The sequence below is a fragment of the Eurosta solidaginis genome, chromosome 3 (assembly GCF_040869045.1).
Source record: "Eurosta solidaginis isolate ZX-2024a chromosome 3, ASM4086904v1, whole genome shotgun sequence".
Classification (NCBI taxonomy): Eukaryota; Metazoa; Arthropoda; class Insecta; order Diptera; family Tephritidae; genus Eurosta; species Eurosta solidaginis.
In genome coordinates this window covers 163,419,837-163,436,885 of record NC_090321.1, presented here as the reverse complement: position 1 = coordinate 163,436,885, position 17,049 = coordinate 163,419,837, and the positions used below count along the sequence as shown (strand labels likewise).

The 17,049-nt window shown below is 38.8% G+C and overlaps 1 protein-coding gene across 2 annotated transcripts in view; it reads right to left on the bottom strand.

Annotated features, from left to right (window-relative positions):
• The window catches only part of inaD (inactivation no afterpotential D), a 120,567-nt gene that overhangs the window by 64,847 nt on the left and 38,671 nt on the right, over positions 1–17,049 (bottom strand). For both annotated transcript variants that reach the window (XM_067773642.1, XM_067773641.1), the window contains exons 4-6: positions 3,856–3,978; positions 3,706–3,778; positions 2,811–2,983 (exon numbers count right to left, since the gene is read on the bottom strand). In XM_067773642.1, coding sequence (XP_067629743.1) covers positions 2,811–2,983; positions 3,706–3,778; positions 3,856–3,978 — 369 coding nt within the window. The remainder of the gene's footprint in view (positions 1–2,810; positions 2,984–3,705; positions 3,779–3,855; positions 3,979–17,049) is intronic.

The window sequence follows — 17,049 nt, the reverse complement described above, 5'->3', positions numbered from 1 at the left end:
TTCCATTTCATTTTCTTTGGTTTCATCCCAAATTATTTTTTTACTTTATTTATTTTATTTCATTTTATTTTATTTTTATTTATTCACTTTAATGAATTTTTCCTTAATTTTTTTATTTTATTTTGTTTTGTTTCATTTTACTTTATTAATTCAATTTATTTTATATTATTTTTTTATCGTTTTCAATTTTAATTCCTTTTATTCTATTGTTATTTTATTTATTAAAAATGCAATTTAAAAAAGAATTAATAAAAAGTATGGAATATTTGTTGGGAATTTTTTGTACTTAAAAAAGTTAATAAAAAATTTGGAGCATTTTTCATTCTGCATGTGGAATTTTTGGGTATTAGGAAAGTTGTTTTTGGATATTTTAAAGGACGGTCTGGCAACACTACACATTGATGTTCAAAGCTGTAATTGGCACCTAAAAGTATGCAGTCGATGCCGACTAACAGCTCACACGTACACGAAATATCCCATTTCACCATGGATAAAATCCGCACACTGCCTATATAAAATTATCCACTTTTTTAGCCACTTTTTTACTCGTGCATTATCCGGTTTGGAGCATTTTCCATTCTGCATGTGGAATTTTTGGGTATTAGGAAAGTTGTTTTTGGATATTTTAAAGGACGGTCTGGCAACACTACACATTGATGTTCAAAGCTGTAATTGGCACCTAAAAGTATGCAGTCGATGCCGACTAACAGCTCCCACGTACACGAAATATCCCATTTCACCATGGATAAAATCCGCACACTGCCTATATAAAATTATCCACTTTTTTAGCCACTTTTTTACTCGTGCAATATCCAGTTTTTTACGCAGTTTTGGTTGACAGGGGTAGATACTTTTAGTGTAGTAGAATTAGTGTAATTACGCATGTGTAAAATAGATAATTTTGTATAAAAAGAAAGGCATTTCTTTAATAAAGACAATTACTTTTGTACGCTACACATAAGCGGAACATCTTTTATTTTAATAATATTTCACTCGCGAGGGAGAAGACGAACCCGATAACCCAATCGTCGATATTGGAAAGCACGCTCCGGCCACCGACTATGACGAAGTGAGAATGGCAACATCCAGGCTAAAAAATCACAAGTCGCCAGGTAATGACGGAATACCCGCTGTTCATATACGGAGGCGAAGAGTTGGTAAAGAAGATGTATCAACTCCTATGCAAAATATGGTCGGATGAAAGTATGCCTCAAGACTAGAACTTAAGTGTACTCTGTTCAATCCACGAGAAAGGCAATGCCGCCAATTACCGCGAAATCAGCCTGCTTATAACGGAAAAACCTTACGTGAACGTATATAAACCATTTTGTATCGTTTGCTATTTACTTATTAGCTTTCTTCATCGAAGAACCCCATTGGTCGAACATTCGACCACGGGCAGTGCTAGTAATACTAAATATTACGGAGCCAGTTCAAACTCCTCGTTTTAAATGGGGAATCGGGGCAAATGTCTTGTTGGGACTTTGTGCTGCGTTTGACGTTGTGAATTCGTCATGCTCTCTCTCGCAGGTATTGATTAGGGAGGCAGTGTGTCTATCACGAGACTTCCAGAACAGTCAAGTTAAATCAGCGGGAGTACCTGTTTTCATATCCGGACAAAGTAGGTATTTAACGCATGTTTACAGAGTCTTACATACAGTCAGTGTCAAAAGAAAGTGTACAGCCTTGGAAAGTAACAATATTACCACGACTTAAGGATTTTTTGAATGACAGAATGAAACATTTGTTTTAAAATGATGTGAAAACACACAAACACAAAGTTATTACATCAAAAAAAGAATATGAACGAAAAATCGGAAATATTTGAAGTTTTTGGTGTCAAAAGTAAGTGCACAAAACAAAAGGTTGTCAATTTCTAGTAAATTGCGTGCTTTCTATTTGCTTAGAACTAAGATGCATTGCTGTCACCTCTGGTACAATTTACTGCATTGGCTTTGAGCATATCTTAGATGTGCGATGGGTTGAGGTGCAGTTACTGCGGGGGGTGATAGATCATCCGTTCGACAACTTTCGTAGTGTGTTCGGGATCATTGTCCCCGGCCAGTATCGTGTTATACGATTACGGATGAGAAACCATTTTCACTCAAATGTTATATACGAAGCTGTCAAACTATTTATAAAAATTATAACCAATTGTGCATCTAATGTGTACGCATCATCGCTAGCCAAAAGTTTATTTAATCCGATTCACGAGTTAAGAGCTATTGGAATTAACACGATACGGGCCCTCCTAAAACACTCATGATTGATTCAAACTCAATTTTTCGTCACTAAATTATTCTTTAACATATTCAGATAGTATTATGTTTGGTTTTACTGGTCTGTAAATAATTAATTATTATATTAGTTTGTTGTCTTCAAGACCAAGTTTATTATTTTTGTAAAATGTATATTTTACAAATTATATTCTATTAAATTATTATACCTAGAAAACAAGTAAATTAGAAAAAAAAAAAACAAAATTCATAGACCGTATAGCCGACTATTTCAAAACCCTTGACGGTTTATCATCAGCGATCCACACATTGAAGGCTTGACGTCTTTCTTATTGTAGAAGCTTTGTTTTTGTTGTTCCATTGAATTGAACAGAATAAAATATAATTTTCAAACTGCACATATAAAATATTCTAGAGTTTCGCTTGGAAAATCGTGTGTACACATTTGGGCCGTTTGGGCTGCCACAATTAAAGGATGTGGTCAACGTTTTCAACAAACAGACGGCAGCCTGCCTCAAATTTTGCACGATACAGTGCAACTATGTATATTCAAATTTTTTTTGTTGTCATTACCTCATAACCATATTCTGTGCGAATTCGGCCTGTCATATCACGAGTATCCTCCTCATCATCATCGTTTGCTGTATAGTTCGCCGCTGGATTTGCACGGATTGAAGCAGAAAACGCTGGATTTCTGGGGATTTCTTTCGGATCCGAACTTTTGTTTGTCGTGGACGATTGGGGTTCTTAAAAGATTTAAATACGACCATAATACAATTTATTAGTTTATTTAAGATAAATTAAAATTTATTATAAAAGATACATAGATATAATAGGAATAGCCTACTTTTCCCAGACTATTCCTGCCAGATTCTAGAATACAAATATAAGGCATTTATTAGAAAATACATATATGTATGTATATAATACTACAGGCTACGTACACCCTCATGAGTGCAAAAAAGCTGTCATAGTTCCGTTACCGTTAGCAGAAGAATTGAAACCTGCATTAACTGGAAACCGATGCATAACTTTCCTTCGGAAGTACTTCTGAACGTTCATTAGCTTCACAAAAGCTAATGTGGGTGCCTACAAAGAATTTATGGATCGTTTTCCCGCTGGTCTTTCCCGCTGGTCTTTCCCGACTGTTGTCCGGAAAGGACAACAAGAGTTTCTCAAGATCATCGCATCGGCAATCGGGAATCCGACCTAATTTCCCTGCCGAAGTTTAAGTCTTAGCAAGACACGTTATAACCTAATTTTCGCTCGTTTGCACATCTTCTCTCATTTAAAATATGTATTTTTTTTTATTTTTAGTAACTTTGGAGAGAAGAAGAGAGAAAGATCGAATGACTTTAGAGGTAGAATTTTATGTGAATACATATATGTATCAGTAACAATCTAAGAAATTCAAGCCGTCGATGCATATTGGCCCATTCTAATATAGATACATGTTTTTAAGTCTTACCTGGAGTAAATTTGGATTTAGCTTGTACATAACCATTTTCACGTTGGTCACGTTCGTTCGATTTTTTCACATCCTGAATTGATATAAATTAAAATATTTATTTATTTTACGGAAGTAAAACACTAACCACATCAGCAATATATAATTTACCTTTTCAAATGTTTGTATTTCTAGATTTATTTTGATGCCAGCATCTTTGATAAGTTCGATGACAGCTTGTTCAGTCGCATTCCGTACGTCATTATTATTTAGGGATAATATTCGATCACCTACCTTTAAATATAAGTTTACATTTCAATAAAACTGACCCATGTGCACGAGTGTGTACCAGAGCTGGGAAAAATTCATTATACATGAAATGAGCACTAAAATTGTAATATGCATGTAAAAAGAAACAAGTAAGGACGAGTCTGTCTTCGGTTGTGCCGCAGAGCTCATAATGTTCATGAATGGATCTGAGCAATAATATTATCCCATTCGTAATATACGAATAATCCGTTCTATCCATTGCATAATATAGACACTAGTGAAGTTATATATTATTTAAATTCTGCGAATATATGGAAGTAGCTTTTGTTGTTTAAATACTTTTACATTTAGGAACATTTGGGAGATCAAATATTGTATAAGTAGTTAAGTCTGCTAAAATGATTTTATTGCTGTAATCTAATGAAAGTGTCTCGAGTGGGACAGCATTTGTCACGTGTGGGACATGTTCGACCTTAAAACATCTAATGAACTTGTTTATAGTTATAAAGGTTAAATAAATCTCAACTATGGAAAATGCTAAGAATTTTAACTTTCTAAGGGGTTGACGCAGACTCAAGGACCTTGAATAAACTTACTTCATTGATGCCTTATTTTGATTAAAATTTCTGCTGGGCGTAAAAAGTGGCTAACGCTATAAGGATAGTAAGGCGTATTAACAAAGCCTACCCACTTCTTACAACTGTTTCTGTGTACACTTTGTTGAATAATTCCTTTCCAACTTTAAAAAAGTCTGAACTGCTGGAGATATTTAAAACGAGTTTCTACCACTATATAACAAATATAAAAAAAAAGAACGACTTGCTAAATTTAGAATAACTCCATTTGTTTTTTTTTTTTACACACACAAAAATGTGGGTGTCAAAAGCATAAATAGTGTGAACTTCATACATATTTGGATGTGCTCGCGGTTTAAACAATAAATGATTTTCATTCAAAATACATTAGGTTGTAACAGATCGATTGCGAAATACATATAAGTTTAATTATTTAACTATAATGAAGCATTATTCCCAGCTCTGGCATACAGGTTCAACGAAAAAAAAAAAAATAGTAAGCAAAAAAATTATATATATACCCACATAGCACATGGAAGATTGATTAAAGTATGAATCACCACAATGAGACATTTTCGATTCCTTTTGACGACTAAAAACTGTTTAATCAATTCTGCTATCAAAAGAAGACTCCAAATCGACTCCCTCTTATGAGTGAAATATGATTTATTGAAAAAGCAACAACAAAATGTAAAGCGATCCCAGAAAATTATTAAAATAAGATTCCAAATAGACTCTTAAATGTCTCGAGAAAGAATGCTAAAGCTTTAAAACAGACTTAAAAATTATTCCCACAAGACTCATAAATGATGGTAAATATGACTCGAAACAGACTAAATACTGATTAGAAATATAGGTCAAAAGAGGCTCACCAAGTGTAGTCGCGCGTAGGGTACCATTTTCTCCCGACGAAGAAGTCTTTTCTGATCAGAAAATGAGCGCATATATGCTTATTTTGATCATGCTGGAGACTCGAAAGACTCTAATATGAATAATAATAACAAAAAATGCTGGGTGGGTATAAGGGGGACTCGCTTTATCTTGCAAGGTGCACAGATTCAGTGACTGTTTATATCCTACGACAAAATATGCACGTCTACGAGACATTTAATAATAAAATACGATGAAAACATATAAAAACAATAGATTAATCTGTTCGTGAGGGTAATGACCCGGGTTGATTTTCATTCCCCACCAGGGCCGGCGAACATAAAAAATCCGGGTGAGTAATTTTTCGAACCGGAAAAACTTCCCCTTATTTTGACTTTTTTCGGTTTTTCTTATAAATTATAAAATTGGTGTACCTGAAAAAAATAGTACTTCATTGACGGGCTCGATAACCAACGCTAGGTCAAGCAATGCGTTTTCTGTCAACTGTTCTACAACGGCCACACCTTCCCAGCTCTCTGGTGCGCTATCCGCTACTCCTTTGCAGGTGACTGCCGTGCCACCTCGTAGGGCTGTATTTGTTTCCCGATTACACTCCTCGCTTACCGAAAATGATATTGCTCATTATGTTTGCTCTAAACTTGGTGATGCGCCCACTAGTAACATCAATGTTTATAAATTAAACTTTAAATATGAGAGAGACATCTCCTCATTTAAAATATCTCTTTCAGATGAATATATCGATAAGGTACTTGATTCCTCTTTTTGGCCTAAGCATACTGTGGTCCACTTGTTCACAAGAAAGGCGAGGGCCGAACCTGTTTTATTACAGCCAAAAAACGGTATGACGAACACAGTAATAACAACACAAAGGTAATTGCTGATCTGTCCCGTCTTCTCATTAATTACCAAAATGTTCGTGGTTTACGATCAAAACTTGTTCCATTCTTATTTAATTCTTTCAACTTTTCTGCGCAAGTTGTAACTTTTACGGAGACCTGGCTAAAGCATGATAATTACAATTCTGAAGTTTTTTTTTAAATAAATATGCTGTTTATCAGCGTGATCGCATCTCTAGAGCGGGAGGTGTCCTTATTGCTGTTGAATCTAACCTATCATCTGAGTTGATTTCGCTGGACAATATCTCTCATATCGAATTCATAGCAGTTAGGCTTTCATTCCGTAGCTATAGCTAATTGTTTGCTGTTCGTATATACCACCTCGTTCGGATATGGATGTTTATGCTAGTCATAGCTCGGCCATCTGCGATTTGAATTCGAAGTTGGGAGATAACGATCGACTTGTTGTTGTTGGTGACTTTAACTTGCCAACAGTTACTTGGGTTAATATAAGTGATTCGAACTTTTTAACTCCCACTTCTCAACATGAGTTTCTCAATTGCTTGTTAGACTCATCTCTTTTACAGATTACCAATGTTCCAAATAGTGGAAATAAAATGCTGGATTTAGTATTTGTGGATGGCTCGGTGGGTACTGCCCTTACGCAAATCCCACCTTTATCCCTTCCAGAAGACCCTCTTCAACCTACGCTAGAGATATCACTTGATATCAGCCTACCCCGTACAAGTACAGTCTCGTTCCCGATCTAGATGCTTCTACAAAGCGAATTTCATTATGCTCAATGATCTGTTGGCTTCCCATGATTGGTCGGATCTCTTTGCCTGCACTGATGCCGATTCGGCAATCTCTATATCTTACAGTACGCTTGATGGCTTCTTTGACACCTGCATTCCTACTCGCTATACCCTATGTTCGAATAAGCCCCTTGGTTTTCAAGGCAACTTATCAGACGTATTAACATTAAATCTAGGCTTTATAAGATATTCAAGAAATCTGGAGCATCTGCAGACCTCTCTAAATATCTAATAGCTCGTTCTAAATTTCACCAGCTTAATCTTCTTTGTTATAAAAATTACTTGAGTTGTTGTAAAGCCAATTTTTTAAAAATCCAAAAAAGTTTTACAGTTTCGTAAATTCAAAGGGGAAATCTTCTGGGTATCCTTCCTCATTAACCTTTGGATGTAAAAGAGCTTGCACTGATGACGACGTAGCTGAATTATTTTCTGAGTTCTTTAAGTCCACGTATTCACCCAGTGGTTTTCATTCTGGTCAATACCCCTATCGCTTAGATAGCTCGAATTCCTGCTATTGATAATATTGTTCTTCAGAGTCTTCAGCTTTTGAAGCCCACCTTTTCTCCGGGACCGGACGGTGTTCCTAGTTGCGTGCTTAGATACTGCGCCGAAAATATGTATGAGCCTATTTTAAATTTATTTGAGCTATCTCTGGGATCTGCGTCATTCCCGCCACTTTGGAAACAGTTTTTTATTATAAAAAAATAAAGTGTAAGGCGCGATAACCTCCGAATAGATCTAAGGCCGAGCTTCTCTTCCAATTTGCGTCGTGCTCCTCTTGATTTTCCCTACAAATTGGCCGGACGGGACCTACATATTTTATGCCGACTCCGAACGGCATCTGCAAAGCAGATGAGTTTTCACTGAGAGCTTTTCATGGCAGAAATACACCTGGAACGCTTGCTAAACACTGCCGAGGGGCGACCCCGCTTAGAAAAATTTTCTTCTAATTGAAAAATCTTATTTCTAAAATTTTTGATGTTGCTTTGACCGGGTGTGAACCCAGGGCATACGGTGTGGTAGGCGGAGCACGCTACCATCACACCACGGTGGCCGCCGTTTTTTATTATACCCCTGCATAAAAAAGGTAGTAGGTCAAAAGTTGAAAACGACAGGGGCATTGCTAACCTTTCAGCCATTCCTAAAGTCTTTGAACAGATTGTTACCAGTCAACTCCAGTATCAGTGTTCTAGTCTTTTATCTCCATGCCAACACGGTTTCATTCGTCAAAGGTCAACCACTACAAATTTGCTTGTATTCACCTCTATAGTTATGGAAGGATCTTTAGCGAACAAGCAAACGGATGTCATCTACACGGACTTCAGCAAAGCATTTGATACCGTCAACCATGAGTTACTTATCCATAAGCTTGATTTAATGGGCTTTTCGTTTCACCTATTAATGTGGCTGAAAAGTTATCTTTCTAACCGGACCCAAAAAGTCCTCTTCAAGTGCAATCTGTCGCAATCGTTCGGAGTTTCCACCAGTGTACCCCCAGGGAAGTCATCTAGGCCCTTTGCTCTTTACTCTTTTCATTAATGACTTGCCACAGACAATATTATATTCCCATACTATAATGTATGCGGATGATGTAAAACTTTGCTACACTTACTGTCCTACCGAATTGAGTTCCTTGGATCTTCTTCAGGCCGACTTGGACTCGTTCCAATGTTGCTGCGTAACAACTTTACTAGCTTTAAATTGCTCTAAATGTAAGCATATGACATTTTACCGAGTGAAGCCAGCATTCAAACCTTATCTAATAGATGGTACGCCTTTGGAGCGTATATCCATTGCAAATTATCTAGGTGCCCTTTTTGATACGAATTGACATGCATATTTCATCTATTGCCAACAAAGCGTTGGGTTTACTTGGATTTGTTAAAAGATGGGCTAAAGAGTTCGATGATCCGTACGTCACTAAGGTTCTTTACACATCGCTGGTTCGTCCAATTCTCAAGTATTGCTCATGCGTTTGGCCCCCCTGTTTCTCAAAAGCATATAAAGCCTCTGGAGTCAGTTAAAAACAATTTTTGATATTCAGAATGCGCGGCCTTAATTGGGACTCAAGTCTCCACCTTCTTCCATACAGAAGTAGACTTCTTCTTATTAACTTACCCACTCTGGAAAATCGGAGAATATTACTGGGGGTATTGTTCATCCATAAGCTCATTATTGGAGAAATTGATTCTGCGTACCTTCTCAGCCGCTTGTTTTTTGCGGTTCCCCCTAGAGTATTCAGACACTACATTCCTTTTTATTTACCCCTTTGTCGACGAAACTTTGCTAAAAATAATCCTCTTCTTATCTGGTGCGCGCACTACAATGACTTGTATAGCTGTATCAGTCTTGAATGTACTTTTGCCACCATACGTAATGCAATACTTGCCTATCTAATTTAAGAGATACAAGCTAATTTGATTTAATTTGTCGGCGTTTATTTCTTCCGTAAAAAACAGGCACTATCTCGTTTGAGGATGGAGGAACGGGATTCAAGGGGTTGTGTAGCGCAATATATAGCTTCTCCAACCCAATTGTCAACCTCACCTTCGAGCGGCGAATCCCGTTTCACTAACAGACGAGGCTCTGGCGACCCCAAGCTCCTCATGGAACTTGGGGGTGGGGAGGGAGGGATGGCCTGAAGGTTTAATGTGGCCATATAAATCGTTCCCGAGATGGTCGGGCTAGCACCTTAATGGTGCTGTGTTACCGGAGCGTATCGGATCTGTATCCGACAAAGGACCATCACATCGATAACACTCCCCAAAGCCTTCGGGGAGTAACCTAATCGCTACAACAACAACAACAACAACAACAGGATGGAGGAACATTTATCAAAATGTATCATTAAGAAAGAACAAGACAGTACTGTGTTGATTGGAATCTGGTGCATTCCAACAACTTTAAAAACATGATTTTTCTTGAGTCCCTGACCGGAATCGTATGCATTCCGGCAGTATAATCTTATGGGCAAGGCATCGAGCTGATTGGAATCCGGTGCATTCCAACAACACAGGTCATGTTACTTTTTTACGCCTTGTGATGGCGTATCCTCATTACACTACTCTTAGCACTGCCGGATTCCCATGACATGCTGATTGGAATCTTGTTGCATTCCAACAGCAAGATTGGAATCCACTGCATTCCGAAATCATGCTGAGAGGAATCTGATGCATTCGGCCAGTATAAGATCTCGGAAGAAGATCTTATTTCGGCTCATATTTCTTATTATTATTATATTCTGGAATTAAAGTGTAATGTTCAATAATATATCTTTGTTTGTAACATAACATTGTTGAAATCTCGATATATCTTAAATTTTAACTTTTGAGGGTGGGGCCGTGTGTAGAAGTCCACGAAAGTGGGGAAAGCTTCTGACCGCCATTCACCTGGGAATGGCCAGAGCGATTCTTTTGCATGCGGTTCAAGCAGCTCACTACTGCCGGTCGCTTGCGGCCAAGTATCCTCTGGGTAGCCGCTAAACACCCGTTTAGCGGTGAGCTAATGTGAGAAGGCGACAACCTGGCTAGGCCACTCTGACATAATCGGTTTAAGGGCTAGCCGGGGGAGATTTCATCGGCAGCGTCTGTACACCTCTAGGTGCGGCTGCAAGCGGGCGTCTGTCTTGGAGCAAGCGGTTCGCTATATAAACGTGCCAATTAATATTTTCACCCCCGCTGAGCGGGTTGTGCGCTGGGCTTGGGACCCGCCACGTAAAACCATACTCCAATGAAATATAACAACAAGCCTCGGATAAATACACTCTCTATTGATGACGACCATGGCAAACGTTTGAAGGACAATGAATTGAGGGCATGCACCTGGAACGTCCGCTCCCTGAATGGGATTGGTGCAGATGCCCGGCTGGTTGATGTCCTCGTCAAAGCAAAATCTGACATCACCGCCATCCAAGAAATGCGTTGGACGAAGCAAGGAAGAAAGAAGATCAAAAATTGTGACATATATTGGAGTGGCCATGCGAATAAGCGCAGTTTCGGCGTCGGATTCGTGGTGGGAGAGAGACTTTGTCGCCAAGTGCTGGCGTTCACGCCTGTGGACGAGCGTCTCGCCGCTATTCGAATAAAAGCAAAATTTTTTAATATATCATTCATCTGCGCCCATGCGCCGACAGAGGAGAAAGACGATGAGGTGAAAGACACTTTTTATGAACAATTAGAACGCACATACGAGCGCTGCCCCCGTAAGATATAAAAGTCGTGCTTGGCGACTTTAACGCCAGGGTGGGCAAAGAAGGTGTTTTTGGCCCTACAGTCGGAAAGTTCAGCCTACACAATGAAACTTCTCCTAACGGACTGAGGCTGATTGACTTTGCCGGTGCTCGAAACATGGTCATATCAAGCACGAGGTTCATGCATAAAAAGATACATCAAGCTACATGGCTGTCTCCTGATCGAAATACTCGCAATCAGATCGATCACGTTGTGATAGACGGACGGCATGCCTCCAGTGTTTTAGATGTGCGAACGATCCGAGGACCTAACATCGATTCGGACCGTTATCTCGTTGCAGCCAAAATACGCACCCGCCTCAACGCGGCTAAAAACAAGGAACAAAAAACACAAGGAAAGCTAGACGTCGAAAAGCTTCAATCACAACAGACTGCCAATGATTTCGCAACTCGACTCTCACACCTGCTCTCTGAGGGCACAACTCATCCTGAAGGAATACAGGAGCAGTGGGAGCATATCTCCAAAGCACTTCATACTGCCGCCGAGGAAAAAATTGGTTACCGGCGGCCACGAAACAACAACTGGTATGATGAAGAATGCCGCGTTGCAACCGAAAGAAAAGACGCTGCCTACAGGGCTACGTTAAAAGCGAGCGCGACAAGAGGAGTGTGTGAACGCTATCGTGAGTTGAAAAGGGAAGCGAGACGCCTTTTCAGGAAGAAAAAAGCAGAAGCAGAAAGGCGTGAGTGCGAGGAGCTTGAGCTGCTAGCCACCAGGAATAACGCCCGAAAATTCTACCAAAAAATACGGCGACAGACGGAAGGTTTTAAGACCGGGGCAAACTCCTGTAGGAATGAAAACGGCGACCTTGTAACTGATGTCCAGAGAGTGCTTAGATTATGGAGGGAACACTTCTCTGCTCTCCTAAATGGAGGCAGCAATTCACCGCGTAGAGATGAAGAACCCGATCCCGCAATCGATGATGATGGAATATATGTCCCCCCGCCCGATTATGACGAAGTTAGAATAGCAATAACCAGATTGAAAAACAACAAGGCGGTGGGCGCTGATGGATTGCCTGCGGAGCTATTCAAGTTCGGCGGCGAGGAGTTGGTAAGGCGCATGCAGCAGCTTCTTAGCAAAATATGGGCGGACGAAAGCATGCCCGACGGTTGGAATCTAAGTGTTCTTTGCCCAGTCCACAAGAAGGGGGATACTGCAAAATGCACCAACTGTCGTGGAATCAGCCTTCTTAATATCGCATATAAGGTCCTTTCAAGTGTATTGTGCGAAAGATTGAAGCCCACCGTGAAACCGGCTGATTGGACCTTATCAGTGCGGCTTCAGACCTGGTAAATCTACCATCGACCAGATTTTCACAATGCGCCAAATCTTGGAAAAAACCCGTGAAAAGAGAATCGACACACATCACCTCTTCGTCGACTTTAAAGCCGCCTTCGACAGCACGAAAAGGAGCTGCGTATGTGCCGCTATGTCTGAATTTGGTTTCCCCGCAAAACTTAGACGGCTGTGCAAAATGACGTTGAGCAACACCATCAGCTCAGTCAGAATTGGGAAGGACCTCTCCGAGCCGTTCGAAACTAAACGAGGTTTCAGACAGGGTGACCCCCTATCGTGCGATTTCTTTAATTTGATGCTGGAGAAAATTATACTAGCTGCAGAACTTAACCGCACTGGAACAATATACTATAAAAGCGTGCAATTACTGGCATATGCTGACGACATTGATATCATCGGCCTAAACACCCGCGCTGTTAGTTCTGCTTACTCCAAGCTGGAAAAAGAAGCGGTAAAGATGGGTTTGATGGTGAATGAGGACAAAACGAAGTACCTGCTGTCATCGAGCAAAGAGTCAGCGCATATGCGCCTTGGCAACCACGCTACTGTTGGCAGCCATAATTTCGAAATAGTAAAAGACTTCGTTTATTTGGGAACCAGCATCAACATTAGCAACAACATCAGCACTGAAATCCAGCGAAGAATCAATCTTGCCAATAAATGCTACTTTGGACTAGGTAGGCAATTGAAAAGTAAAGTCCTCTCTCGGCGAACGAAAATCATACTCTACAAGTCACTTATCGTACCCGTCCTGCTATATGGGGCAGAAGCATGGACCATGACAACAGCAGATGAAGCGGCTTTGGGAGTGTTCGAGAGAAAAGTTCTTCGAAAGATTTATGGACCTCTACGCGTTGGCGATGGCGAGTACCGAAGAAGATTTAATGATGAGCTGTACGAGCTATACGCAGACATCAACATAGTCCAGCGAATTAAAACGCAGCGGCTGCGCTGGCTAGGCCATGTTATGCGAATGAAAGATGATGTTCCGGCCAAGAAAGTGTTTCTATCGGAACCCGCCTATGGAAGCAGAGGTAGAGGGCGGCCCCCACTCCGTTGGAAGGACCAGGTGGAAAACGATTTAAACTCCCTTGGTGTGACCAATTGGCGCCGGTTGGCGGAGCGAAGGAGTGACTGGCGCGCCTTGTTGGACGGCCATAACCGTTTAGACGGTTAAGCGCCAATTAAGTAAGTAAGTAAGTATATTATGAAGCCAACCATAGTTTGTCGTCGACTTTAAATAATAAATAAATAAATAAATACTGCTTTCAACCAACTTTATTCATCACTTTAAGTTGGAAAAAATAATTTTCGTAAAACTACAATTTAACACTCCAGTAGGCGGGCCTCTATTTGGGACGTTAGTAGTCGCGCGCTCTACTTATGTAGAACATTTTTAATAGAAGGTATTCAAAGGAAATTTTTATAAATTAAAAAATATTTTTTGGTAATAATAAAAAAAATTTTATTATAAAACTAAAACAAATAAAACAGAACCAATTTAAACACATTAGGAACCAAAAATCAGACTTCTTGTACATAACTCAAAAAAACACAAAATTTTAACTTGTAATAATAAAACACAAATTTTGTTTATTCGGTCAAGTATTCCACCTCCGATTCTTCATATCTAGCGCAGTCCGGACACAGAAGAACCTGATGATGAGGACAAATCCATTTGTTACATGTATAACATGTATTTTTTACAGGTATAAAAAAATGTCACACGAGAAGTCGCGCGTTCTACAATTGTAGAAATGAACTTTTGACACTGAATAAATTTATTGTCTAGTAATAGAAGAGTAATAAGACTGTGTGCGTGAGTGACATAAGGTAAGCGAGAATATTCAACGAAATGCACAAGCGTTCTACTATTGTAGAACGCGCGCCTACTGGAGTGTTAAGCCAATCTCATTGTTGAAGCACGAATATTGCAGCTCGCTTCGAATTTTTAGAAATAAATTTATTCATGAGGATTTCAAGATTAAGCCCGTCAGTTTCCTTTGAGTACGAATGTGGAATCGCGACATGGTTGAGTCGATCTTGTGCCATAGTTCTTCTCTCGTTAGAGCAAGTTGACCCCGGAATTGTAATGAGCAATTGTATAAAACTTAAATATTTAGGAAGAAGTTCTCTACACCAATTATTTTCTTTCATAAATTGCACAATATCTTTGAATGCTTTTGGAAATACTTTTGTACGTTTCATTAAATTCAATGCCACATCTCTCATCATCTGTCACTGACTAACCTGAACTCGTCAAAACCACCTTTATAAAACAGGATAATTTTTTCCAAGTCAACTGTTTCACCGACTGCAAATTGTTCCATTGTTCGAACAAATTCGGCTGAATCTGTGTCGAATCTACTTTTCAAAGTACTTGGTCATAAATTTCAAAGTAAATTTTACGATAATATTCTTTTGGATTGTTGAAAACATGGCCGTTATCATTTTTACTGTCAATTCGCTTTGAAATTTTCCGTCGACGTGGCAAATTCGGTTCCCTCATTTCAAATGTCTTTGATAACTCTATGCATTTTAGCCAATCTGATTCAAATTTGGGATCGCGGGAAATTTACAACGTGTATTTTACAGCTTCAATTTTACGAGGCGAATCTACGACTTATACCGGTTACTTTATATGTAGTGCTATGCAAAGCGAACATGACAATGCCGGCAGTCAGCTGTGATACAATACTATTTTGATCTGACAAACGAACAAAACAAATTAATGGGAATGCATATGATATGTTTAGTCTATTGCCGTACTCCAAGAACAAACTTTCCAGGACCAGGGTATACAAGTATGTATTTAATACAGGAGTAACACAATACTCGAACGCTATGAACACAATGAAACCTACATACAAAAATATATCTCTACTTCGTTTTATGAATTGATGAACTCCACTCCAAATTGATACAATTGTATCCAAAGAGCAACACTGATAGTAAACATACCCTGCAAAAATTGTTGGATTACGTGTTCCATTTTCTTCTTGTTGGAGTACTCTAACAATACTCCTTTGCAATGCGTTTGCGGACCACCATCAGCCGATCATTGCTCGTATTTTAACGACAGTGATCACGACACGATGACGATCGAACAGAGTTGCCAAAAGTAAAATATTGCATACAAATAACTGATAATAAAATTTTACTTTGGCAACTCTTATAAAATGCAACAGCGCACTGGTTTTATGTATACATACTATAGTATAGAGAAATATTAGTTTCTTTATTCATGCAAATGGTAAATAACAAAATATTCGTAGTATAAAATATAAAAGTTGTATTGCCCCTCCTCATTTACTTTCATTTTAAATTAAATTCACTCCGATAATTCTTTCCGACAACACAATTCCTCTTTAGTACTTTGGCATATGATCCTCTGTGGGTGCTCCATGGAGTACTACAGTGAAAGTACTTTGGAATGTACTCTCACGTATGTACTCTATGGAATACTCACAATCAAAGCGAGAGTGGGATCACCTACTCCTCTCCTATGTAGGACATCGCAATGTTAATTGGAGCAAATTTTTTGTATGAATACAGATTAGATTTGGAGCAGTCCTATACTCCCAAAGGAGTATTCCTTACATTATTTATAGAGTACTCGCGTTTTTTGAAGGGTAGTTATTCACACGCACATACAGCGCGCATCACCTGACTGACGAGCGGTGATTGGTTGACCCATGAATCGACCTTTACATACATATAAACGTAAGCATATACAAACATTCATAACTATTAAATACTTATCACATACTCCACTAACAAACATTCCTTTTTATGTCCTTACATATTTACTTATTTAATGAATTAACTAAAACATATTGTTATTTATAAACGTACATACATATATACATATAAGAATTCATAAAGCAAAGCATATACATAAAATAACATTCGATGCACAAAAGCTATAATTTACAATAACAAGATTGTTTATCTATAAGACGTAAACAAAATATGCAACAACAATTCTTTATCAAAAAAAAAGTAAACAAAATGTGCAACAACAATTATGGTAAAACCGTAAAGTCGCCTGATGATTGTAAACCTATCATATACTAGGATTACCAACAACGACTTTGTAAAACCGAGGATCACCTGATAAACGAGAGCACACCGAACCGTAAAGTGGGGTGATAGTTAGACTACCAACAAACATGTAGAAAACGGTCAGAAATGTTTTTCTAGGAAATAGTATAAATATGTGAATAATTGTAAAATAAGTTAGATTAAGTCTTTGATGTCATTGAATAAAAAGACCTATTAAATTCACATCTCGCGGTCTTTTATTTTTCTTAACTCGCGCATATTTGAAAATTTAATTATACTCCAGATCAGATCAAAAACATTTTCTTTTGCTTTCGGGGTGGGTAATTATCCATCTTGAGTACCAACCACCATACCCACGCCTTCC